The sequence below is a fragment of the Electrona antarctica genome (assembly GCF_951216825.1).
Source record: "Electrona antarctica genome assembly, chromosome: 18".
In the NCBI taxonomy this organism is placed as follows: Eukaryota; Metazoa; Chordata; class Actinopteri; order Myctophiformes; family Myctophidae; genus Electrona; species Electrona antarctica.
In genome coordinates this window covers 40,289,868-40,317,223 of record NC_136799.1, presented here as the reverse complement: position 1 = coordinate 40,317,223, position 27,356 = coordinate 40,289,868, and the positions used below count along the sequence as shown (strand labels likewise).

The 27,356-nt window shown below is 44.3% G+C and overlaps 1 protein-coding gene across 4 annotated transcripts in view; it reads right to left on the bottom strand.

Annotated features, from left to right (window-relative positions):
• LOC306942489 (CAP-Gly domain-containing linker protein 4) overlaps window positions 1-27,356 on the bottom strand; it is a 66,132-nt gene that overhangs the window by 9,897 nt on the left and 28,879 nt on the right. For 3 of the 4 annotated variants that reach the window (XM_079528409.1, XM_079528406.1, XM_079528407.1), the window contains 5 exons: window positions 21,893-22,141; window positions 19,228-19,363; window positions 18,307-18,429; window positions 4,028-4,225; window positions 3,279-3,494 (listed from right to left, as the gene is read on the bottom strand). In XM_079528409.1, coding sequence (XP_079384535.1) covers window positions 3,279-3,494; window positions 4,028-4,225; window positions 18,307-18,429; window positions 19,228-19,363; window positions 21,893-22,141 — 922 coding nt within the window. The remainder of the gene's footprint in view (window positions 1-3,278; window positions 3,495-4,027; window positions 4,226-18,306; window positions 18,430-19,227; window positions 19,364-21,892; window positions 22,142-27,356) is intronic. The other variant, XM_079528408.1, reaches the window with a different exon arrangement.

Sequence of the window (27,356 nt, the reverse complement as noted above, 5' to 3'; positions counted from 1 at the left end):
TTTTTCTATGATTCCTAAATATGATTTTAGTTTGCAAAGTAACTGACTGCATCCGGGAACACCTAGTCTCTCAAGACAGACTGTTGACTCACGCGGCGCTGTTTTTCCTTTGTTTTGCCAATGGGTTCCCAGATTGGGGAACACCACACCACACCCACCCACACACTGTATAGAGGAGACACCAGACAATACAGGCCCTTATCTGCAGATGTCATCACTTCACCTTCACCTTGGATCGCTGCCTTTAGTGGTGAAAAATGTCCATGACGACAATGTGAAGGCTAATCCTCGACTGACTGTAACTGTGCAGGGATTACGACTAGACCAGTTCAGTCTCTAGAAATCACCATTATATACGACGTATAACCTGTCTGGTGAGGGTTCAAATCCACTTATACAAACAATTGGCCTGTGTTCCGGGTAGGGAAGGTGATATTTGTCAGCAGGGAGTGTTGGGCAGCAGTAGTATGAAGGCTCTACGTCCTCCCGGTGGGGGCTCCTCACTAGCAGGTGAGCAAGTAGGATACAACAGCAGTGACACTGACAACACAGAAATGTGTGTGGGGAAGAATACTTTGGCATAACTACTTAATTGGGGTGGAAAATGGGGTGAAGAAAATAGAAGACAAAAGCCTGGTGCTCTTAAGCGTCTTTCCACCTCACACAGACAGCTGATGTCCACACTCGTGTTCCAGTCAGTACCGTGTTTACTGCAATGCATCTCTGCCATGGCCATTTTCAGAACCATTCCTAACCTGCTAGTGAAATTGAATCGAGGACTTACACGTCTATGGGCTACAGTATATTGCATGCAGTATGACTACCCCAGGGGGGCTTTAGAGCGCTTTATCTCACAAGTGTTAGTTCCGACCCATAACTGTTTACTCGAACCGCTTAAAGGGGCAGAGGAATGAGGGAGCCAGAGGCCACGGTGGAGGAAAGAATTAGAGGAGCGGCAGCTTCACAGTGGCAACGCGCTGGAAGGAAGGAGGGACTGGAGATGGGGGGGAGTGACGTGCTCTCGCCAGAAAATCGAGCCAGGGCTCTGAGGCGAGCGAAGCAGAGACTGCAGGAGTTCCGAAAATAAGATAACCAAATAAAATACTTCTCGTTTTAAATACAAATTGTCATGACGGGGGTAAGGGTTTGTGAGTGAATGTTGATTATGTTGGACTTTTTCTAGTAGGATGGAAAGATCCTTTGTAGGACCTTTCTATCGCTAGAGAGGGGCCCTCCAACTAGTGGAGGCTATACCCCTCTCCCACCAACAGGGGTTTGGGGCAAGGGGAAGGAGCCCCTTTTGTTTTGGGAGTCTTTTTTTATTTATTTTATTTGTCTTGTTTTGTAAAGTTGTGTTTGTTGTATTTGCAGTGTGAGGGGGATACAAATGAGGGGAAAGAAAACCCAAGATGCAACGTAACGATTTAAGGGAGATGTCGTTAAATATTAATGGGTTAAATAGTCTAATTAAAAGATTTGTAATGAAGAAATTAACATACATTGAGATTGCAAGAGGATATATTCACAGAAGATGGGAGAAATGGACTGAGTATAGATTTCAACAGGTCGACACTGATGATAATAATGGACATTCATGAATGGACTGGAATATCTAGGTTGCTTGTTAAAGTTGCTAATGATGAACAAGAACCCTTACAGTGTGTCTGCAATTCTATGTTTTTCTGCAAATAAAAATTAAGTTACAAAAAAAGGGGCAGAGGAAATTAGTCTTTCTGACTCATGCATTATTTAATTGTTGGGATGCCTACATTAAAACATAAAATAAAAAAAATAATGCATGCATAATGTACGTTTTTGTTTGTTTTATACGTGTTTGAAACACAAAGCAATATACATTCTCCTGAAATAAGTTATTTAGACATCCAGTTTCTTTCTAATGTGTGTTTTTTCAAACATTTTTGGTGCTGTTAATTCAATTCAAAGTGGGGAGGGCGCTGCAGTACAGACGATCAACAGCATACAGATATACAGCACTGTGAATGCATACACACACACTATATATATATAATAGCACTATTATGCCATGCTACTGTATATGTTATTAATAGCATAGACACTACTGAATATATTTGAACCCATTAAAATCGGAAAAGCATGTAATTTTAGATTTTTGCAATGGCTATTCAATAATAGCAGATGAGTGAGTCCATGGCACAAAACATGTTCAGATTGGGGTATGCGGCCAAATACAAATCATTTGGGGGTCCAAACGTTTAGAAGGCATTTTGTAGAATCAGCCTCAGGTATTAACACAATCAGCGCCGGGATTCCTTCAAAATAGAAGCTCTGGGGTGCCGGGAAGACATGGCTGCTTTTAATCTGTAAAGCCCCGCCCCCTTCTGTTACAGAAAAAAACGGAGGCAGTTGAGAAGTCAGAAATGAAGAGCTTAGTATATCCATCAGATCAAAACCACGGAGATCGCCCTAGATTAGGAGAGACGAGGCATTGTTTCTGCAGCGCTAGACCAAGGACTGTCTAAAGAGGACGAGACGCGAAGGCCACCGTAGACCGTACGGGCGACGCCATGTTGCTCCATGGAAGGAAAGAAACATACGCAGTTGAGACCAAGGAAGCTGAAAGCGGAAGTGTTGGCTGCATATAGCCCATTGCACATGTTTCTTTCCTTCCATGGAGCACCATGGAGCAACATGGCGTCATCCGTACGGTCTTCGCGTCTCGTCCTCTTTAGACAGTCCTTGCGGTAGACTAGGAAGTGAATGGACCGCGCATGAACGAAAGGCGAAGCGTATGGTGGCCTTGGAGTCCCAACAAGTCCCAAAAAATTCAGAATATCCTTCTCTCGTTTGATATCATTGAAGATGTGCTAGGACATGTACACACGTCATTGCAACCCGTCGATTGGATTGCTTACGACGTGTGGGCACGTCGGTTGGACTAAACCAGTTAATGTGTTAATATAATAGATATGATGGTATATGTTATTAATAGCAAATATATGTTATATTAGTTATACATAGCACAAATATCACTGTAAGTGACTGTATACAAGTTATTACTAGCATAGACACTATGTTATGGTATTATGGCATATAAATAAGTTATTAATAGTATAGATATTATGGTCTTTAACATTCCGTTTATTAAATTCTTTAGATGTTTTTTTTTTTTTTTACATATTCAGGTCTTTATTGTATTAATAGCGTAGATATTATGTATACAAGTTATTAATAGCATATGGTATGTGACATATTAATAGCATGGTTCTGGTGTAATGAGTGCAGGGGAGATTTCTAACCTGGAGCGAAGTTGGTTTTGCCGTAGAACTGGACCATGCCGGTTCTCTGACCCACCACCAGCACGCGCTCCCCCAGCCGCACCTCGGGGCTCTCGCACACCGAGCTGCCTGCTGAAGGGGTCCGGCTCCGGGGGCCTGCTGAAGGGGTCCGACTCCGGGGGCCAGCTGATGGCGTCCGGCTCCGGGGGCCTGCTGATGGCGTCCGGCTCCGGGGGCCTGCGGCAAAGAACAACTATGATCAACTTGTAGTTTAACGCCACAATCGCTAAGTTTCACGTCTTGCTCGGGATTTGAGATTCTCTGAAGAAGATGACCTTTTGTCAGGTCGAACGAAATGTTGGTTTCCTAATAATGTAATACAATAAACCTTTTTGCATATAATTGACAATGGGAGAGTAGGGAGACCACCTCCAAACACTGCTGATGTGGTTAGTTAACATATCTGGCTAACATACTCTAGCACATGCATTGGTTAAAATAACATATCCAGGCCTGGGCCATGGCTCAGCGGTCCAGGCACCTTGGCTGGCAATCCAGTCTGGCAGTGTGCCGCGGGTTCGACTCCCGATGGACTTTACTTTACTGCACATTCCATAACCACTTAAACCCTACATACTTTTTTAACCGGAGTCCGCCAGGAGTCTGTACTTGGAAAGTACACGGAAAATAGCTCCAGAATAGGGCAGCTAGGGCTCATATGTAGTTATAGCGAGGCGCTTCCCCCAGTGGCCGTAGCAGTGAAACCGCACCTGTGGTAGAAAGCGGCGTGGCACCAGGCGAGGTGCGGTGGTGGGCGGGCGGCGGCGTGTTCCTGGGGCTGGGCGAGGCGCGCTCCCTCCGCTGCCTGGCCGTGGGCCGCTGCCGGGGCGCCGGGCGGGGCCGAGGCGCCGCGCCGTGCCGGGAGTCCAGCGAGGAAGAGGAGGAGGAGAGAGACCGAGAGAGACCACCTGCAACCCAAGAGGAGGGAAGAAGTGAGCTCTTAGCAGTAAAGATGGATGCCCCGCGAGGACGAAGTGAACACACCAAACACAATAGCGTTAAGCGTCAGTATCAAAATTAGGCTTCAATTGACTTTAATCGTCGGCAATGGCGTGGAGGTTGTTAAAAGAAATAGAAAATGATCAATGGAAGGTGCTACAGAACAGGGGATGAAGAGAAAAAAAATTGTAGAGCTGTGCATATGGAAATTAATGAATAACATTTGAGTGTAAGTATATTACACCATACATCAATAAAGGGGAGCAGACAACAGGCATTTGGGCTCTGCTGAAAGCCTAGATGTGTACTAATGTACTACAGCATGACAAATTCATCCTAAGAAAAAGAGAAAAAGAAGAATCACACGGCACAAACTGTGTGCCCCTCTTCTGAAATACTGAACCCTCCGTCCTTCCGTTCCGTACGTGCTTTGACCTGAAAATCATTTCATTGCCTAGTAATAATAATGAATCTCTGCACGAATTATCCCCCTCCCCATTCTCCCTTCTCATTCAGAATGCTAATGTACCCACTGCGTCCTTCTTTTCTTCTCCTCCCGCGGGAGGTTTTCAAACGACTTTCCCCCAGGAGCCCCATCACATCAATCTGAGGCTGTGACATGTGAGTGGGTGCCCTCTCTCTCTTTTGGCTCGTTCTAGTACCAAGGTCTAACATGAGGGCCAACTTTCTAATTTTCCCTCCCCAACTTTGCGTAATGAGTTACAGGAGGGGGTCGCCCAAGTTCACTCTTAAAAGCTTAATGAGGTCCTGCCTGAGAATGGGTTCTTAACATTCACAGACCTTCACAGGCCACAAGTTCATTACGTGGCCAACTCAAAAAAGGATAATTAATGATTAAATCCGTCCAAAAGTGCTTTAAACCAAAGGAAGATTCAGCTACAAACAAATTAGGGCTTTGATTATGAGGGGGGTAAAAAAAAGGCATAATCTATGCCAAACAAAAAAAAAGGAAAAAAATAAAACTCCACTCAATCGTTGCCATTCGCTAATGGGGTCTTTAAGTGTGCATGGATATGAACAGGAGGCAGTCAATGTTGCTGATTCCGTCAACGTCATTTGAACTAATCAATCCCTCATTTCATGAATTGATTATTGGTTTCATGTGTGTTGTGCTGCACAACAATATTTTTGTAATATTTGGGGTAATATTCTTTTACCCCAAACCACTCTTGCGTTTTCAGATTCTATTGTTTCAACTCCCTTGTCACTTCTAAAACACATGGTTATGTGCCGTGCGTAGCGCTCGGAATTACGGATGTACACAAAGATATGGCATCTGGGACCATTCTGGGACAGTAGAGAAAACGTAATACAAATGAAAAGATTGCGTTTATGCATCAAGAAATATATTGTCGTCTCTGTCGGGTGGAAACGTCACCACCACAAAACTGTTACTTTTCAGGATTCAAATTCGAAAATAGCAAAAGTAGCAGATCGGCAAGCTCGAAAAGTGTCGCTTGTAGATCTGCTACTTCACACAAAAAAAAGGTAAAATATGGAGATAAGAGGTTTCTGCCCGACAGGCAGCAACAATATACCACTTTAATTGTTAGATCATCATTTGAAGAAAAAAAAATTGTTTCCCCGCAAAGACAGAAACATATATAGCTGTATACATTGTTTGTCAGTTTTATAAAGCTGCACATTCGCCCGATTCTGCATCAAAATTCCTAATCATTGAACTGGCCACATCTACACAAGCCTGATTACGACTGCATGGTTCTCCACAAAAGGGAAATTCGAGGTACATCCGTTTGTACCTCGATACTTGTCACCACTGACATTATGAGTGAACATGTATGGCTCACATACCATTAAACCAATGCAGCGATGTGTCGGTCATCATTATGCACACACATTCTCACAATGACAGAAGGATGATCAATGTATAGCGCCAATAATGACACTGACTGTCACCTCACACACGGCTTCACAATCTGGAATACATAAGAGGCGACAAAGTAGCATCGGATGAAGGCGAGCAATGCGAGTGTGACAGAGAGACAGACAGATTATTAGGCATTAGCGTGTGCAGTGGTAAGAATGATGTAGGATCACGTACATTATATGAACTTAAATGGTAAACATGAAGCTGTGTGTGTGTGTGTGTGTGTGTGTGTGTGTGTGTGTTTGCGCGTGTGTGTACACATTTCCATCGCCAATCAGAAACATGTTTGCACTTAAAACTGCACTTTGCAGTCACGTCTTTATTGATCAAACAGAAAGAGAGAGACAGTAACTCGGCCATGAATAAAAGTTGAGAATGCCAATTGTAGCCAGACACCTTCTAGGATGATTTAAAAATGTTATTCTTCGGATGTAAGTGCAGGGAACAACTAGCAGAACTTCCATACGAATCAGTGAAGTGATGAGAGTTGCTGACACAAAAGTCATGAAACTATTATTATGTAGGGGGCACGGTGGCACAGTCAGTAGTGCTGTTGCCTCACAGCTACAGTAGAAGGTCCTGGGTTCGATTCCCGCTGGGGACGCTGTGGGTGCTAGGGGGCATGCTCTCTCCTCCGCGTCATCAGTGCCCATACCCGAGGCAGGGTTGGCGAAAGGGCTTTTCTGTGTGGAGTTGGCATGGTCTCCCTGTGCCCCCTAGGGTAGGTACCCTCACAAAAAACATGCAGTAATCCTGGTCTCTAAACTACCTCCCCCTGGCCAGCCGGGGCGCCTGATGGAGGGGAAAGGAACTGGTTGGAAAACCATGTTCCTTCCACGCGCTGGGTTGCAAAATGGTGAGATAAATTTGGAGCAATGTCTGGTATGGTTAAAAGTAGTATTTTGGGACAGTTGCGGTACATTGGGGAAGAAAGTTCATTTTGAGTCCTGGCCGGGCATATGCTTACTCCAGTCTACTACAGTACATCATCCTACTGAACAGCGACTATTGCAGGACAGATGCTGAATGTCAGACTTTTGCCATCATGGCCACCATTGTACACGGTCTAGAGAAGAAGCAAAGAAAACACACACAAAGCACAGAACGTTTGCTTCTATAAACACTTCACCCGTGAATGTTTTTTATGTCATGTCGTAAACGTTTGTCTTTGTCTTAGGTCACGGTTGACGTACACTAGTCATGAATTCCATTTGAGACGTTTTTTTCTTTCTTTTCTTTTAAAAGGATTCTGTTCTTACTGCCCACGGGGTGGACGAATCGATGTCGGGTTCAAGTATTAAGGAATGCAGGAGAAACACTGGTAGCGTAGACTATGGAGCGTGACACACCAGCAAATGGCGGCAATCAACTTGGCTACTTTAAACCCAACAAAGAATGACTGCACTAAAAAAAAAAAAAAAAAGGAACTGCTGACTCATTCTCGCAGTGCCTCACAGCCCAGTCGGCCGTGGCCGACCGCAGTACCTGTTTTTATCTCTGGAGCCTCTCCCGCTGCACCCTGCTCAGCACCAGGCGGCCTTTTTTGTTTGTCTGGTGTTTTTGTGACAGGTGGAGGCGAACCTTTTCCACCAGCAGACAAAGAGGGGGAAGAAAAGACACGTTGACTACTTTGTATGCGGAGATCAATGCCCCTCATCTTGATGGGATCATTTCAAAGTTTGGAGTTCAGACCGGGAGATAGCCTACTGCATAGTTAGTAGCAGATTTTATATATATATATATATATACACACACATATACACACACACACACATAGACACACACACACACACACACACACACACACACACACACACACACACACACACACACACACACACACACACACACACACACACACACACACACACACACACACACACACACACACACACACACACACATGTACAGTATATATATTTATATATAAAATGTGAAGTGAGGGGCGCAAATATATCAAAGTCTAACTCATGTTGATATGGTGATGTAACATAAACGTACCAACACAAACATTAAATGCCATAAACAATAAAGAGACAATATGACGTAATATGAGGGACAATATGACGTAAATTTTCCCTTCATTGTCAATGGTGAATTTAAAACAATATTGAACTAAAAACACACATTAAAACCTGTATATAGGAGGGGATAGCACCCCTCAATAACTGGAAAAGAAGGCTGAACAAAATATTCAATAGAGCCTGTTTCGATTAATTAAGTATGAAGGACCCCAATGGAATCAAGCCAATAGGCTTTCTTGGGTTAGGGTTAGACCTACTGTACTTTCCCGTGCTTTTTTCTGCAAACTGTTAATAAAGAACAATCCATAATCAATCCTTCAATCAGACCAAACAGTGGCGATGACTATTTTGGACAATGTGGAGAGTCCTGGACCACCGATTAATTATGTGTTTTGGCGTTTTGTTTTCTGCATAGAAAGACTTAAAATCTATTGGAAAAACTTGGATTTGATTAAAGTTTCTAAGCAAACAAAAGTACTAAAAATAAAAAGTAACTTAACAAGCAAACAAAAATAAAATGCACACAAATCCCTTTTCAAAAGCAATAAGCCACAATGTGACGCGTTGCGAGTACGTGAATCAGCTATTTGGGGGGGGGGGGGGGGGGGGGGAATTCTGCATGTTTTTTTTATTGTAAATAGTGAAAATAGCAGATCTGTAGATCGGCTTCACCATTCTTAAAGTATAAAATAAGGAATACCATGAATCCATTTTGTCAGATTTTGTTAGATTATTCGGTGAACCGAAAAAGTATAATCAGAATAATGCAGCCTAACACGAGGAAATTGAGCTCATCCAAAAAGTCTGTAAACAACATTGTGTTTACCACGGCATATTCTGAACGCAGCTCAAATAGGAGCGTTGATTTGCATGTGGAAGTAGCCATTTAAATAATAAAGCACCACAATGAGGATATGTGCATAAGCACATCGGCGGGGGAGGGGTGTAGAAAATGTGTAAAAACAAGCAACATGGGAGAAGATGGATTAAAGCTACGCTAACAACGTGATAGGAGCAGAACGAGATGCAGAACAAAAGACGATAATGAAGAGAATGGGAGGACGGCGAAGGGAAGGGAGGATGGCACGACTTGGCAGGGCGAAGCTGAAAAGCAATTTCCAGTGATTGAGGTGAGGTAGTTTGTTGTGCCGAATTTACATGACAAGAACAGCAGCAACAATGTCCAGCAGAGGAAGACAATAGGCCCCTTAACAGTCGTGATGAAAACTCACACCTGTAAGCCTAAACTCAATTTAAAAAAAAGACAAAATAAACAAGAAACATTTGTTGGCCATGCTGGTAGATGGACCAGTGTCCAGTCAGCTAGGATAAGGTAGCTAGGATAAGACTTCGGTGGCCGAGCTCTTCAAAATAAAAGTACCCGCTAAAGTAAACAAAAATTATTCATTTGCACATTAAAACAATACATTAAGTTTTGAATACACTTAAACATAATTTGTGTTGTATATTTTCGTTTAAATACTTAATGTATTGTTTTAATGTGCAAATTAATTGTTTTTGTTTACTTTAGCGGGTACTTTTATTTTGAAGAGCTCGGCCACCGAAGTCTTATCCTAGATACCTTATCCTAGCTGACTGGTCACTGGTGACAGATGGTTCTCTAAAGCACTGGTTCTCAAACACTCCATCCTTTTTTGCGTCGCAGACACAATGGGGTCGCTTTATTTTATTTTTACCAGCAGCCTTCGTAGAAGGTGGCTGGTCAGTATTAGCCCTGGAAACTTGCAACACTAGATCCATACTGGTAGTCGACCGTTAGATGATTCTGCTGAGTGTTGCCAAGTCTGCATATTTCCAGCCTGCATATTTCCAGCCTAACGTGGAGGCTGCTTAGCTTATTTCTGTCAAGACAGTTGGCAACACTGGCAACCATACTGCCGATCATTCTGCTGAGTGTTGCCAAGTCCGCATATTTCAAAAGCCCACAAAAAACACCTTTCAACACACTACTTACACACACTCCAACTCGCTTATAATTCGCGGACCTGGCAACACTGCCTCCCCTCGCGCCATTGGCTCAGACACACACGCACACACACGCACACACACACACACATACAACACACACACACACGCCTGGAAGCCACCGCCCACTGTGATCTCCTCAGGAGAAGAGAAACAGCGGAGGAGGAGGAATTGTCGCCGAAGAGAAACAGCGGAGGAGGAGGAATTGTCGCCTCACGATTTTGCTTAATCCTTCTAAATCTCTGTATATAAAATATAGCTAACTCATCGAAACTCTTAGTTACATCAATATTGTTCTTCGCCAATAGTTGGTTTGTGCCAAAGTATTACGATTATAGAGTTCGCATTGGCCAATTCCATTGCCACGCACATTTACAGCCATTTCCCATCGCGGTGGTTTGACCCAGAGCCAACTCATAGAAGAGTTATGACATTGAGGGGGCAGAAACCGAGCGCTCGAGCGCTGTATTCCTTCTAAATCTCTGTATAGAAAATATAGCTAACTCATCGAAACTCTTAGTTACATCAATATTGTTCTTCGCCAATAGTTGGTTTGTGCCAAAGTATTGCGATTATAGAGTTCGCATTGGCCAATTCCATTGCCACGCACATTTACAGCCATTTCCCATCGCGGTGGTTTGACCCAGAGCCAACTCATAGAAGAGTTACGACATTGAGGGGGCAGAAACCGAGCGCTCGAGCGCTGTTCATGCAGGCTGAACTGAACAGTTTCGGGAGACAAACACAGCAGTTACTTTTGCACCATGCTAATGCCTGCTAAAGCTAATGTTGACAGCCTGTGTGTGTGCGTGCTTGCAGGAGAGAGAGGCAGGCGGAGCGGAGGGGTCTCGTCTGGGAGTGCGCGCAGCATGTGTGTGGAGTTTATGCTTTGAGAATTTCTGCCCTCTTCCATGGCATTTGCAAAAAAAAAAGCATTCTCCCATGTTGATAAGAGTATTTTGAAAAGCACTAAAGCAGTGGTTCTGAACCTGTGGTCTGGGGACCACCAGTGGTCCTTGAGGGGGTTCCAGGTGGTCCCCAGCTACATGATGGAGACTTGGTAACCAAATGAACCCTTAGAGATCTTTAACTCTTGCGAGTACAATTAAACCAAGTGGGTCCATTTGGTTCAACAGTTGAAAAATTGTTAAACATCTGCATTACTTCTACACAATTTGAGAATGTAGCAAAATTAATTTGATCAACATTGGCCTGTTATCTCTCCTAATGGTACCAACATCAATACAGTTCTTTAGTTTGGGTCTGGAAGGCTAAATGTCATCAAATGGTGGTCCGTGGCTCAAATGCAGAATAAATAATGGGCCTTGATATGAAAAATCTTGACAACCACTGATTTAAAGGTATATTTAGAACGGATACAAATATGCGATTAATTTGCGATTAACTATGGACAATCATGTGATTAATCGCGATTACATATTTTAATCGATTGACAGCCCTATTATTATATAAGACAGAGGCAACAATTGTGCAAATAGCCAATCCACAAGTTCACAACGACCTTGGACATCTGCTATTTCACAACATTTATCTGTGGAACCATTCTGTTGCTTGTCTGGGTGGGGGGTCCCCAGTTCAAATATGATTACTTTGGCGGGTCACAGCTTGAAAAGGCTCCTAAAATTGCTAGCCTACCACCTTGATATTACCAAAAAAAATGTTGTAACTTGTTGCCTTATCTAACTCCCAAAATCCATTTGGCAAAAAAAAAAAAAATCACACCTGTGTGAAGTGTGGGGCGCTCACTTCGCATTCTCTCATGTTGGGCTAGTTGGTGTCAAGGTGATGTATGTTTGCTCAGCAGTTGCTGATGTCTGCTCAGGAGGTTTGAGTGTTTACTCAGACCGAAAACAAATTAGAGGGAACATTGCCGCGGACCACCGCACCAACCTCCGCAGGGACCCCCCTTATATTAAACACATCTATACGGAAGCTGCTGGTTATTATTCATATTGAATCAATTCTTGTTTTCCTACATTTTGATTATAATTATTGTTTCAAAACATTAAAAAAAATAAAAACAAATTCAATGATTTCTTTTCTCTTTTCATAATGTTATGACAAAGGAAAGAACTCTGGCACACTGTCTTAAAATGCAGTGGGGGCGGGAACCCCTTTGTGTTTTAAGTATTATGTTATGCTTTAGCTATTTGAAAAATAGCAGATCTACACGCTCATAGCGCGGCACCGAGTGCCGCGCTACGAGCTTGTAGGTCTGCTATTTTTGAAAAATCGTGAAAATGTGGCCCAAATGTTTGAATATATTCTTTCAGAGCGAACGTTTTTAACTCAAATCTTTGCTTCTGGGGGGTCCCTGTATAAGAACATATTTTCAGATGGGGCTCGGCGGCCAATTACATATATTTTGGGGGGTCCTTGACATGAAAATGTTTGAGAACGACTGACATAGAAACATAGGTTTTTAAAGAAAAACTGTCAGGATTTAGAAGGCATTTGTAGAATCGACCTCAGGTCTAAATGGGTTAAGGGAACGTTTAACTTTGATATGACCTGATAGGTCCACCTCAGGTAAGACAAGACATCCTACCTTTTCAGTACGTCGGGCACTTGGCTGTCCTTCTCCTACGCAGAAAAAATAAACTGCATAACTTAGACTAGAGAACAAATGTTTAAGTAGTAGTGAAATTAGCCGAGCTCGTAGATTTGCTATTTTCACTAGTTTGGGTCCCTGGGAGACATCCCATTTGGGCAACCACGGCTCTAAAGCATTAATTCTTTTTTAATTCACGGAACATCAATTTGATTTGCATTAGGCCACGGACCCCCATTTGATATGATTTTCATGTCTGCCGGTGTCCCAATACCCTACTTTTGCGTGAATGGGAAATTACCCGGAAGGCTCCACCTGTCTCAGAGTTATAGACACGTCAGTGATTTGGCTGGGGACCCCCCTGGAACCAGCTTAATGCCCCCGTGGCTGGGGACCCCCCTGGAACCAGCTTAATGCCCCCGTGGCTGGGGACCCCCCTGGAACCAGCTTAATGCCCCCGTGGCTGGGGACCCCCCTGGAACCAGCTTAATGCCCCCGTGGCTGGGGACCCCCCTGGAACCGGCTTTATGCCCCCGTGCTCAGAGTTATAGACATGTCAGTGATTTGGCTGGGGACCCCCCTGGAACCAGCTTAATGCCCCCGTGCTCTACACTCGTCACTACACTCAAAAGACTCGACTCTCAAATATTATATGGTAGAGCTATTCTTTTAATGCAATGCTGATACCCGTGTTGTTTGCACTTTGCGCCTCCAAGAGAATGGCAGATTTGGCCATTCCCTAATACCTGTAGGCCTACAGTACTTGTCGTAAAGAATGGCTGTAGCTAGAGGATTTTTTTCTCTGAAGGTTTTGTTGTTGGGCCAATTGATGCCTCCTTGATTCCTGTGTTGTCACGCGGTTGCATCCTACCGACTAACAGCCCCCACTGTGAGGACGAAGAACATTTGATTCGAACCCCGAGATCACGCCGTGGTGGGCAGCTACTTTACCGCAGTCTAGACTTCCCCAAACGTCTCAGGTCGAGACCCAAAAGAGGGACCCAATATATATTTTTAATGGAAATTAATAGATTCGTTATATAGTATAGAAGTATATACTTTATTCAGTATGTACTTTTTTTTAGTAAAAATAACATTTTACTCGAGTTGTGACCCATACAAATTGGTCCGTGACCCACAAATGGGTCCAGAGCCACTGTTTGGGAACCAGTGGTCTAGACCACCTGACCGGCAATCTAGAAGATGTTTTGACTCTGCTATAATTAATTACAGTAACATTTTCTGTGAAAACCAAAAAAAGCATTTAAGGAAAGATAAACGTTCACTCAGCAAGACGTGTCAAAGGAAGATCTACCACATCTGTCGGATCCAACAATAAAAACCCCTAATGACCTCTAATGGGGATTAAACTTGCACATAATTGAGCAGATAAATTGCTCTTGACTCATTAAGATGCCTTTTAACTCTGGGCAATAAATATTGTGCACTGGAAAGAGCTGACTAATTCAAAAAATATTAAAAGTGTGAATAACTCTGGGCGATTATGGCTTGCCACTTCAGTTCCCGTTTAGAAGACAAAAAAAGCCAAATGTATTCTCCGTCGCACGGCGGTGTCGGACGCCAAAAAAACGCCGGCCTAGGTCCGCTAATGTTTGCTTCAGGCTCAAGAGTTGTTTGTGGATGGGAAAAGGGTGGAGGTCAGAGACACGGTCACGGTGCTCAAACCCCAGCACTCCAAACATGTCTTGCCGCGTGACCTTTAGCTCGCCGGGACCCGCCAGGGGGGGGGCTCCACCTTTCCATTCCACACGCTGACTGACGCTCACCTGAAGTGACAGGCCCAAGTAAAGACCAAGGCTTTTCTGTGTCGCTTTGTGAGCACCGACTATGTTTTTTTTTTTTTTCCCCCCATGTTTGAGGCCTGATCTGTGGGCTGACACGCTCTAATAGGAGGCGTATGGTGCAGCCTGTCGCTGTGCGTCCGTCTCTCTTGGTTAAAGCGAGAACACCCCGGCCCATCCGCCGCAGATGCATTTGGCGTGCGCCATCTGCAGTCTGATGGGACGATGGACAAGCGTAGGTGGCCAGAGAACTGGTTGGTTTGGGGGCTGTAAATGCCTGACAAAAAACCCTGAAAAGTGCATGGTCATAAATTAGTTTGCTGCCTAGGTTATATGGAGGTGCTGACACGCGCGTCCTCGTGGCCTTACCCCATCCCCCCACGCACACGCTCACACACATACACACATACACACACCGACACACACACACACCTCGTGATGAATGGCTGCCTAGCTGTTCAGCCCGTCTATGGCCTGGTTATTAAACCCCTGCTTAATTGGACTATCAATCACAGAATTCCATAGGCCACTCTTGATTTGGGCTATTCCAGTCACGTCCAGATCAATTGGCCTTCAAAAGCACTGAATATAATACACCGCCACAATAAAGTTATAAGCCCTAGAGGGCGCCAACACCTACAATACAACTATCAAGATAAAGGGGGCCCGGAAAGTATTGTGCTGAGCGAGCGGGGGAACTCTAATGAGGTGGCATCCGTCAAGAAGTTGGGGGAAATGAAACATCCAATGAACTGTGAAACCAAGGGCCTTGTCAGCGGTAAACATGGTCCTTTGGCACGGCTCGCGAGAAATTATACGAGGTCAAGATGCTATAAATACTGACACTGCCGAAGTCATGCAGTAATACACCTCAGACTGGTTATGACATTTTATTTATGAAGAACAAAAGAAACCGAAAAGAAAGCGCCTCTTTGAGGCACAAATGAAACCATCAGCTGGCGTCGTGACTCGGGGGAACCGACACTGAGGTTTTATAAGAGCTGTCAGAATGGGAATCCATTCCGGGTAAATAGAACGACTCCGTCTCCACCCACAATAACCATAAAAGCAGCATGACACAAAGCTATAGCAATGGTTGGCACTATGCTCTCTCTCTCCAGGTTTTACATCCAACCAAAGGTACGGTATGGTCACAACTGTAATGTGAACGGATTAACGGAATGTCAATATTACGATCTGCCAGATTTTTGTAAGCAAAACAAATAATTGTATTATTTTGTTAAATGTAAGCCGATATGGAAAAAAGGATTTGCCACCCTATCAGATCCTCTCTTATGTGAAAATTACATTACATTTTGTTAGTGGACAATAGAGCCACTAACGCATCAACTTTCACGTGACGGCATGTGAAGAGATTGGAAAAATGGACCCATTTGGACCAAATGGACCCATTTGAGTTACATTTGTGACCAAACCTGAGAGACACTAAGTCATCGGATTTGATTTCATTTTTGTGGGAACCCCCACACATTAACTGTCATTTCTTAACCGTTTCGGACACGGGGCAGCTCGCCGGAACCGGCCTGGCCTCCTGGGGCTCGGGATCTACCGTTTCGGACGCGGGCGGCTCGTGGGAACCGGGCCGGCACCGTGGGCGCGTTCCTGTGGATCTGGAACTTCCGGGGACCCTCCAGGGACCCCCACACGGAGTTGCACCACTCTCCGTGGCTAGCCCCTTGTAGCTCACCCACAGTAACCTCAGCTTCTCTTCAAAAGATGCTGACTCGGATGCTTTCCTCTACGTAGACGGAGACGCAGCAACACTGTCAGTCAAGCCGCTGTATGTAGCTGCCGGTCTAGGACAACACTGGCTCGGTCGACACTGGATTAATGTCAGGCGATCGTCCAATGTTTTTATTCAATGAAACGGGGATGAACCGAAAGAATACGGTCGCGAATACAAGCGGCCGAAATGAGTTTTCTCCGACGGGTGGCTGGCAGAAGTTCAGTCACACGGGAGATACTCGGAGTAGAGCCGCTGCTCCTTCGCCTGGAAAGGAGCCAGCTTAGGTGGTTCGGGCATATGGTTAGGATGCCTCGCGGGCGCCTCCCTATAGGGAGGTCCTCGATGCACGTCCCACTGGGAGGAGACCCCGGGGCAGACCAAGGCGCAGATGGAGGGATTACATCGACTCACTGGCCTTGGGACGTCTCGGGATCCCCCAGGAGGAAGTCACTAATGTTGCTCTGGAGAGCTCTCTGGTGGAGCTGTTGCCCCCACGACCCGACTACGGATAAGCGGTTGAAGATGGATGGATGGATGGGGATGAACCGCAAACCTTGCTCGTGCTACTACTGCTCACAGGGTAAGGAATAAAACTTCAGACGCCATTCATACTGAACGTCAACCAGCCAACCAGCACCACGGAACTGGCAACGTAACTGTCAAGAGTATGAGTGGGCGTGAGAGGGGACTTGCGTGCTGTCACTGAATGAAATGTTTATTATATTGGCTGAAAGCCACAACATTACTACTGTATTGCAAAGAATTGTATGTCATATATTGTCATTTTGATCTTTTATGGACTACTTTACTAGGCCGTTACAATATTTTACAACCTATACAACAATAACAGTGAATATGACCACATGCTTGCTATCATGCAAATAATAGTTTGAATAGATGTTTTTTTTTGTGTGTTTCAATGTCTTTATATTAAAATAATAATCAAAACAAAAACTAATGGAGAATGGAATGTATAAGGCTTCTGTTGTTTCTAACAATGTGCAGCTCTGCACTTCAGAGTAGTCTGCGGAACCTGTGGAGATATAATAAGATCAATGCCAAATAAACAAAGAAATATCAGCCCGGTCATATCGATTCAAATCCTGACCGACTATGCAGTCTCGCTGGTTGGTTGAGCTCGCTGGTTGTCAGACGGTTGATTAAGCATCTGATGCGGCCTGTAGCAAATTGCCGTTTTGTGGGACGTAGATGGCCTAACAGCTCCCGTACTAAGCTGGTTGGCCTAGGGAAAGCTACTAGCATAACTTTAATCTTTTACACGACGGACACAATAGGTAATAAACAGGAAAATGGGGCTAAATGTTGTTGCCTGGAATTGTCCTTTAACACTGAGGCTTTTACCGTGTAGAGATTTCCCATTATTATATGATTATTGTCAGCATTGGCACCTCCTGTCTGAAAGTCCCTGAAGTCGAGTCAACGTCAACAGTTATTCGTCTTGCCATGGGGACACATTGGGAGGAGTCTGTCCATTTCATCAGTCTAATGCGGTTACCCCGGCGTGTGTTGTTGGATTACAGGTTCTCGTTGGCACTTCCAGTGATCTGCGATCTGCAATAACACATTAAAGTGCAGTGGTCCCCGGAAGCTGGTCCTGGAGGAGATTGTGTAATGCGATAAAAGTGTGACACGAGGAAAATGGCTTCCACCTGGTGACAGGTTTTCATGCCCACGCTCACAGGACCACGCTCACTGTGTTGCCCCCTCTGGACTGACAGGCACTACGCTCTGTGTTAAAGGCTTCCATTGTTGGTGGGTTTAAAAGAAAGGCAATACATTTTGATTTATCTTTTGCTCATTCAAGTACACCCCCATTCTCCCAAAAAGAAAACCTGCAGACCCAACCTCGACTCCAGCGTTATTCCCAAAGGAACCTTCAGGCAGCAACGTTTTGATCACAAAGCTAAACCCGGACGAGAGCAGATTAGAATCATCTCACAGGAATGCCCTTGGGCTTTCGGCAACCTATTGGCGCCGGTGGCGAGTTACCTGTGTTAATCTTGGAAGTGACGCGGGACAGGTCGATGCGACGAGGGGGCCGTGCGGGCGCGGAGGCCTTGGCTTTGCGTCGTTCCACTGGCTTGCTGATCTTCGAGAGGGGAGCGAAGATTCCTGTAGGGGAGACGCAGCCCCGTGAGGAATAAAAATCAATTTCAAAACCAGGGAAGATTAAAATCACATGAACCCCACAGGACCACATATTGACTGCCATTTTGTCAAATTCTCACAAACTCACAATTCAAAAAGGTGAAGCCAAGAATGCATATATTATATGGTGTTGTGTTCCCCACAGAATGAATGATTTGTTTGTACAGAGAATACTGACTTCTACTGACAAACGTTGACGTTTTACAGTTAAAAGACTGAAGACTGAAGACAGTCCTTTGTTCCGGTAGCTATGAAGATGTATAATGAGGTCTTTCTGACCCATTTTGAGATTTTCAAGTTGATTATCTTTGCCCGTGAAGCTCTCAGAAGGTTCCCCTTCCATGACTGACTAAATATTCAATTCAAATTATCTCTGTTTTTTTCTTCATCTGAAACATTTTATAAATATGAATTTTAGCATACTTATACCATCTCTGACTGTTCGTTTTTGGTCATAATGACCCCTGCCACCCTTCCTCCCCCCACACGGGAGTGGACTTCACACCTCCAGACAGCCCATTGGTCAACTTAAAAGACAATAGCTCGACCCCGCTCTCCGTGGTTTTGATTCTGGGCGGGAACCCATTTTGGTATTAGAACCCTTCTGGACGGGAACCCCTCTTGGGGTTCTGTACAGTATGTACAGTATTAAAAAAATATATATATTTGATGCTGGTATATAAATATTTGAAGTTTTTCAGAAAACTTAGGTCAGGTTGCGCAGCTAAGCGTTTCTCTGGGTGGTGCCGTTGGTGAACCCACCACGTTTGATTTGACAGGTGAAATACTGCACCCCCGCCACCGATCCGTCGTTCTTCCCCTCGGGGTGGTCCAGCTCCACTCCCGCCCAGAGGCCTCCGGAGAACTCCGTGCTGCCGCAGAACCGCAGGGTGCCCACCTGTGTGGCAGGGCACAGAGCCAAACACCTTCAGTCATTTTGGCAAGGTTAATCCATTGAGACCTGGAACGCATCCATGTCACGTTAGCGTTTAACCACATTAACCATTAACCCATTTTGGGGCGGGAACCCCTTTTGGTGTTTTAAACATTGTTATAATTTAGCTATTGAAAAATAGCAGATCTACAAGCTCATAGCGCGCCACCGAGTGGCGCGCTATGAACTTGTAGGTCTGCTATTTTTGAAAAATCGTTAAAATGTGCCTCAAATCTTTCCGAAAATTGTCATGATTTAGATTTTTTTTTTTTAATTTTGACGTCAGGCCTGAATGGGTTAACCACTCATGCCGTATATCATTAATTATGCTTTGTTGTATGTTACAGAAGTGGTTCCCAAACTTTTCCATGTCAAGGACCCCCAAATTGACACTAATTAGCCCACGGACCCCCATTTCAAAAGGTATGCCAGGGACCCCCCATAAGAGAAGATTTTCACAGCTCTAGCAGTGATTCTCAACCCCTTTAAATTCAAGGACCCCCCCCAGTTTGACATGCATTAGTCTACGGACCCCCACTTAATGGCAGTTCTATCTCTGGGACCGCCAATTTATATTGAAAAATCAATGTTAATTTAACTCTGAGAGTGTACAAAACATGTGTACACTCTCAGAGTTACAGACCCATAAGGGTCCATTTGGTTCCAAACTATCATTTAGCTGGGGACCCCCTCAAGGACCCCTGGGGGTCCCCGGACCCCACTTTGGGAACCACTGTGTTACAGTACAGGTGAGTAACCAGTGTACAAGTGAGAAAAAGGGGTGCCCGGTGTCGGGCTGTGGGCCGGGGGGGGTGTTGGGGGTGGGGTCGGTGTGCCAAACAGGAATGGACGAGGCCGGGGTAAGTGTGCGGGTGGCCACGGTTGAAACAAATAAATAAAACGACGGAGAACGGCCACCCGAACCCACGATGACTGGTCGGGGCGTTCCGCGTTTTTCTCACTTCTATTGGTTTCTCACTTGTACTGTAACATATAATATATAACGAATAGCTGAAATAGACGAACTGAACTTGTAGATCAGCTTTTCCCCCCCGCTGTCTATCTTTAATTTATCTTTGTTTTATTGTAATTGTCTCCGTGCGGGGTGGAAACCTCATGTCCAAAACGGTTCATTTCCAGGATTCAAATTAAAAAATGGAAATAGTAGCAGATCTACAAGCTGAAAACGCGGCGTGACGCAACGTTGTTTCGAGCTTGCCGATCTGCTATGATCAATTATGGCATTCAGTTACGAAAAAACACAAAGTTATATGGAGATAAGCGGTCTCTGCCCGACAGTGACGATGATTTTTTTTTTTTAATTGCAGCGCAGTACGCACGTTTGGTCATCCAGTAGTGCCCGTGGCCTCAGGACAATAGTGAGAGAGAAAAAGTCGATATGTTTTCATTTTGGTGTGCTACTGATTCGTGGCAGGGGCAAACCCCCCTATCAGAATCTCAACTATGTTTTGATGCGTCTCTTTACAGTTATAAAAAAGCAGCCAAAGAGAGAAATAATTAAACAGAAAAATAGAGATCAAAGTGTGGGACTGCATGAGAGCGCGGCAGGGGAGATAATAGGGTTTTGATTAGCCAATCAGCAGAATTCGACGCTCTGCGATTTTGCTCCCAGTGTGTGGCACGAAAATTCATTAATGGCTTATTTGTTATTTTCAGTGGCAATGTGCAACTGGGTGACATGAATGAGTATTCTGTGTGTGTGACTGACTGACTGACTGACTGACTGACTGACTGACTGAGAGTGTCAGAGTGAGTGAGTGAGTGTGTGAGTGAGTGAGTGAGTGAGTGAGTGAGCAAGCGAGCAAGCGTGGAGAGAGAGAGAGAGAGAGAATGCATACAAAATCTGCCCAAAAAAGAGTTGGTGGCCATTTCACTATGCCTTTTTCCAAAATTGGTTTCTCATTTAAAATGAGATACACACATGTCCCTGTAAAGAGCATCTCAAAGTAAGTAAAACATAGTTTTAATGATATTCACAAATGATGGTAGAAAGCAAAGAGTTCATAGTGATATTTGTAACAAAGCAGAACCAATCGTACCTCCAGTAATATGAAATCCGTGCCGTTGACAAACCCATTCAATCTGGGAAAGCATCCGTGTCATTTTAGATTGTGGCTACACTGCTACAGTATACTGTATGATATAGCAACATACATTTTTCAGAAAATAAACACTTAGGATTTAGAACAGCGGTTCTAAATATCAGATATACAATATTTGTGCCGCACTGCAAGCTTGTACATCTGCCATTATTGAACATTCTCTTTTTTTTTAATCTTGAAAGTGTCAGTGATGCAAATAGCCTGCATCCTTAAGACTCACTAAATTGAGAAATGACGCAATCATGTGACCCTTCGGGGGTCCTGGGATGCAGTAGTACCCTGTTCTTTTGTAGTGAATCAGCCTCAGGTCTTAATGGGTTAATGGCACCTTTCGCAGTATCCTCCCCCCCCCTGCGTTTATCCCACACACCTTCTGACCAGCGATGACCACGCGGTCGCCTAGTCGGATTCCCATGGCGGTCAGCTGTGCCCGGGCCTTATCCGAGAGCGCGGCGGGCGGGTGAGGTGACACGGTGAGAGGCAGAGGAGAGCAGGGTCTGGGCAGGGCCTCCCTCAGGAGAGTCCGAAGCTCCTTGGCCACGGCGGCTGCGTCCGCCATCTCCAAGGGCATGTCCAGAGGGTCGGGCACCACGTCTGCTGGGCACTGCCCTCTCTCATTCTGGAAGACGACACAAGGCGAAGGATTTAGGTGTGGATTTAGGTGTGAAATTGTGAAGGGGGGAGGGAGGGGAAATGGATGTGGGGATATCCGTCTGGATTAGAAAGAAAACAAGAGGCCCTAGGCTGCGATGCCAGCCTGACAGCGTGTCGCGGGTTTGAAATTCTTCGAATCCCGATCCAGACGACCGTTGACTGCGTGTCACTCCCCATCTCTCTCCCCATTTCCTGTCAGTCTACTGTCATATCAATACAAGGTATAAAAGCCCAAAAATGTATCTTAGAAAGAAGAAAGAAAGAAAGAAAGAAAGAAAGAAAGAAAGAAAGAAAGAAAGAAAGAAAGAAATAAAGAAGCATGCACATACTAATCTCACAACACAATAAGGAAAAAACATCAAAACGCAAGAACCTGACCACTGGTGGACTTTTATTTCCAAAAAAAAAAACACTTGAGAAAAAAAGGCCGTTGAGATGAGTGCCGCCGCCGGTCGCAAACTGTTACTTTAATCTTTCCTCTGGCCCGAGTGCAAAATTGCCCATCAGTGCGTTCCGGAGCACCTAATCAGTAGGGACATGCCACATGGAGTGGCTCCGAGAAACTGTTGTCAGCGAGAGCAGAGACAGAGGCGGGAGTGTTGTGGGTGGGTGGGTGGGTGTTTAGCGGGGAGGAGGGTGATGGCTGCGGAGGTGTGACAGACGAATGGAGCTCATTCGGAACTAGCGCCGGAGTAATTGGGGCGCACTCACTCACCACTGGCTGCTGCAGGCAAACACGAGTGCTTCTTTATGAATCATCAAAAAGGGGGGGGGGGGCGCCGTCTGAGCCAAGGCCCCTCTTTCATAATGCTAACGCTGCGCTAATGGACACCTTGCTTAGTGATGTGCTGATGGAGTTCAACATCTGTGCGTGTGCGGATAATGGTTACGGGGTTACGGTGATATAAAATGTGTTGAAGAGATTGGAGAAAAAAAAAAACTCAAATTTCATGTTAATTTCATGCATGTTGAGAGTCCCCAGCAATCCCTTGATGGCTGGTTTTTGCATGCATATACAGTACTGTACCACAGCCAATGGCTCATTAATATGTTCATAAGTTGTGCTCCATTGCAACAGTTTTCTTAACCCATTTAGACTTCAGATAGTCTTTTAAATATAGCACGTTATGTAGACTTAGATAGTATTTTAAACAGACTTATAGCGTGTTACGTAGACAGCACTAGAATTGCATTTGTATGTAGTCATATCACTTTATAGTACACAATACACGTATGTATAATATATAATATAGTATAGTATGTATAGTATGTATAGTTTACATAGATACTTCACTGTTACGTTATTAGCTTACGCATGTTTCATGATAACTACTTTTATATATGTGATGTATGCCATGCTTTTTGTTATTGCTTAATGTAAATCGCTCTGGATTAAGAGCGTCTGCTAAATGCCTAAATTGTAAATTGTAGTCAACTGAAATACCCATGTTTCTATATCAGTGGTTCTCAATATTTCATGTCAAGGACCCCAAAAAAACGTATGTAATTGGCCGCCGACCACCATCTGAAAATATGTTGTTCCAGGGACCTTCCAGAAGCAAAGATTTGAGTTAAAAATGTTTGCTCTGAAAGAACATATATTCAAAAGATTTGCACCACATTTTCACGATTTTTCTAAAATAGCAGACCTATGAGCTTGTAGATCTGCTATTTTTTCAATAGCTAAAGTATAACATGATGCTTAAAGGACCACTTCACCACTTTTCAACATCTCTTCATATACTTGGTTCTCACTAATGTTCATGATAAAACACCACCATTCTTTTCCTACTCAGTCTGTGTCAGGGCTTTGGGCAGTTCGGACACCCGTCCACCAGTGACATCATCATTAGGCAGATTTTTTTTAAACAAGATTTGTTTTAAAATATATTTAGATTTGTATTATCGTGAGAACGATGGCTTCAACTTTTGCATTGCAACTTTTCAGGAAAAGAAAGCCTGTCGTTTCTATTAGCTTGGATTCACCATCGATGATGTCACTGGTGGAAGGGTTTCTGAACTGCCCACAGCCTTTCTATGAGACAGAGTGGGAAAAACAATGTGGTATTTTATCATGAACATTAGTTAGGACCAATTATAGGAAGAGAAGTTGAAAAATGGTGAAGTGGTCCTGGTTGATCTCTCCAGGGGGAGCCTATTGTCTTTCTGTACAATTGATGAAGACGAACTCCGAAAAACCATATCTCAGATGACATCATCCTCCTGTTCATTGGACACAATTCCCACCACCTTTCTCAAAGAGGTTTTAGACAGTGTGATTGGAGATATCCTAAAAATTGTAAACAGCTCTCTACAATCAGGCGTCTTTCCAGACTCACTGAAGACGGCTGTAGTTAGGCCCTTACTCAAGAAACACAATCTTGATCCCTCTGTGATGGGTAACTACCGACCCATTTCTAATCTGCCCTTTCTGGGCAAGGTTTTAGAAAAATGCATCTTTCATCAATTGGATGTGTTTCTACAGAACAACAATGTGCATAACAAATTCCAATCTGGCTTTAGGAAAGGCCACAGCACAGAAACAGCACTTGTAAAAGTAATGAATGATCTTAGGGTGTCTGCTGACAAGAAACATGTTTCCGTTCTTTTACTTCTAGATCTAACGGCTGCATTTGACACGATTGACCATTCAATTTTAATACAGCGTCTGGAGCACTGGGTAGGCCTGTCTGGCACGGCCCTGTCCTGGTTTTCCTCCTACCTAACAAACAGAAGCTATTTTGTCAATCTAGCTGAGTTTGACTCAGACAAACACAACATCAGTTCTGGTATTCCACAGGGCTCAATTCTTGGTCCTCTGTTATTCTCCCTGTACATACTGCCATTGGGAGAACTCATTACCAATCACGGAGTCAATTTTCATTTCTATGCTGATGATACCCAACTTTATCTTTCTGTAGATCCAGATGATCTCTGTGCCTTAGACCCGCTGTTGACCTGTCTGTCTAGCATTAAATGCTGGATGAGTGAGAACTTTCTCAAGCTAAATGAGGATAAGACAGAAGTTCTCATAATCGGTTCTAGTGAGCAGAAAGAATCGATAAAAAGCAGACTTGGCAACCTGACTGTAGAAAGTAACAGTACAGTAAAGAACCTGGGGATCACTATTGATTCTGAACTGAATTTTAATTCACACATTAATCATGTTACCAAGATTGCCTTTTTTCATCTTAGAAATATTGCACGAATCAGAGCCTATTTGTCACTGGACGATGCAAAAACGCTAATCCACGCCTTTGTTTTTTCTCGGCTTGATTACTGCAATGCACTTTTTTCTGGATTGCCTAAGAAATCAACTGACAGATTACAACTTGTCCAAAATGCAGCAGCCAGAGTCTTAACTAGAACTAAGATGAGAGAACATATTACTCCAGTCTTGGCCTCATTGCACTGGCTTCCGGTTGTTTTTAGGATTGATTTTAAAATTCTTTTACTTGTTTATAAAGCTCTCAATGGTCTCGCACCTTCCTACCTACATGACTGCCTGCCGAAATATGTCCCAAACCGCCCCCTAAGGTCTTCCACTGCTGGCCTGCTCGCTTTGCCTAAAAAAATGGCAACTAAAAAATACGGGGAAGCAGCTTTTTGCTTCTACGGGCCGACGGCGTGGAACAAACTCCCACTGTACCTTCGACAGGCAGCCTCTGTAGACATTTTTAAAGCTCAGCTCAAGACCCACTTTTACACCCTTGCTTTTAATTGATTTATCTGTCTTTTAAAAAAAATGTTATTCATGTCCTCACTGTATTGTTTATGCCCTGCTTTTCTTTTATTTTTTGTGTAAAGCACTTTGAGCTGCATTTCATGTCATGAAAGGTGCTATACAAATAAAGTTTTATTATTATTATTATTATTAACCCATTTTGGGCGGGAACCCCTTTTGGTGTTAGCATTATGTTATGCTTTAGCTATTGAAAAATAGCAGATTAGGTCTGCTATTTTTGAAAAATCAAAGAACGACTGACATAGCTTTTTCAGAAAACTGTCAGGATGTAGAAGACATTTTGTAGAATCCGATCTCAGGTCAAAAGACACAACGAGGGGTCCCCGCCCAGAATGGGTTAAGTAACCAAAGAGACGCGTAATGGCGGTGGCGGGGACGGGGATACTGTAGGAAGCTGTGACTCATTTTCCTTTCCCCCCCCCCCATCTCGCCCATCACGGTGACACCGCTCTGTCATGTACTGAATGGAAATGTCAACCCACACAAAGTAACGCTCCTTGTGCATTTTCCTCCTCTCGCGGTATAGTATTCAGTGGGACACCTTGTCACCTTGCCACTTTTCTCCCCCTTATGCCGCCCGCGCTGATGGGAAGTTAAGGAGATTTCGTTCCAATAGCTGCATTTAGACACTTCCAACGCGCTTCCTTTCAAGTGTTGTCTGGAGACGTCACAACAACGCCGCGCCTCCTCACACACACACACACACACACACACACACACACACACACACACACACACACACACACACACACTGCGGCAGCCAGTAAACACTGTCAGACAAAGAGCCCCCAAAAGAAAATAAGCTCTCATTAATCCATTGAGACCTGGAACGCATCCATGTCACGTTAGCGTTTAACCACATTAACCATTAACCCATTTTGGGGCGGGAACCCGTTTTGGTGTTTTAAACATTGTTATAATTTAGCTATTGAAAAATAGCAGATCTACAAGCTCATAGCGCGCCACCGAGTGGCGCGCTATGAACTTGTAGGTCTGCTATTTTTGAAAAATCGTTAAAATGTGCCTCAAATCTTTCCGAAAATTGTCATGATTTAGAAAACTTTTTTTTTTAAATTTCGACGTCAGGCCTGAATGGGTTAAACTGAGTTTGTGTGGCACCGCGGTGCAGAGGCCAGCCACCTTTTTGTCTACAGAACTGAGAAGGAAGCCGAAAAACAAATGGCTGAGTGGCTGCAAGGAAATGAGTGAAATCCCTCAAATTCCCTGGGGGTCATTTTCTCGAGATGCCAAAGGCACGTGTCTTATTATCGGGATAGCCCATCATTGCGGTCACATCGTGGGCGGTGTGCATTTTCCAGCGACGGAGGATTCGGCGAATTGCAGATAATGGCAGGCGAGTTAACGTGATAATTCGGGACCAAGTAAGTGACGATGGCTCTTCTAGGACAACAGCCCTCTGCTAATGGACATGATT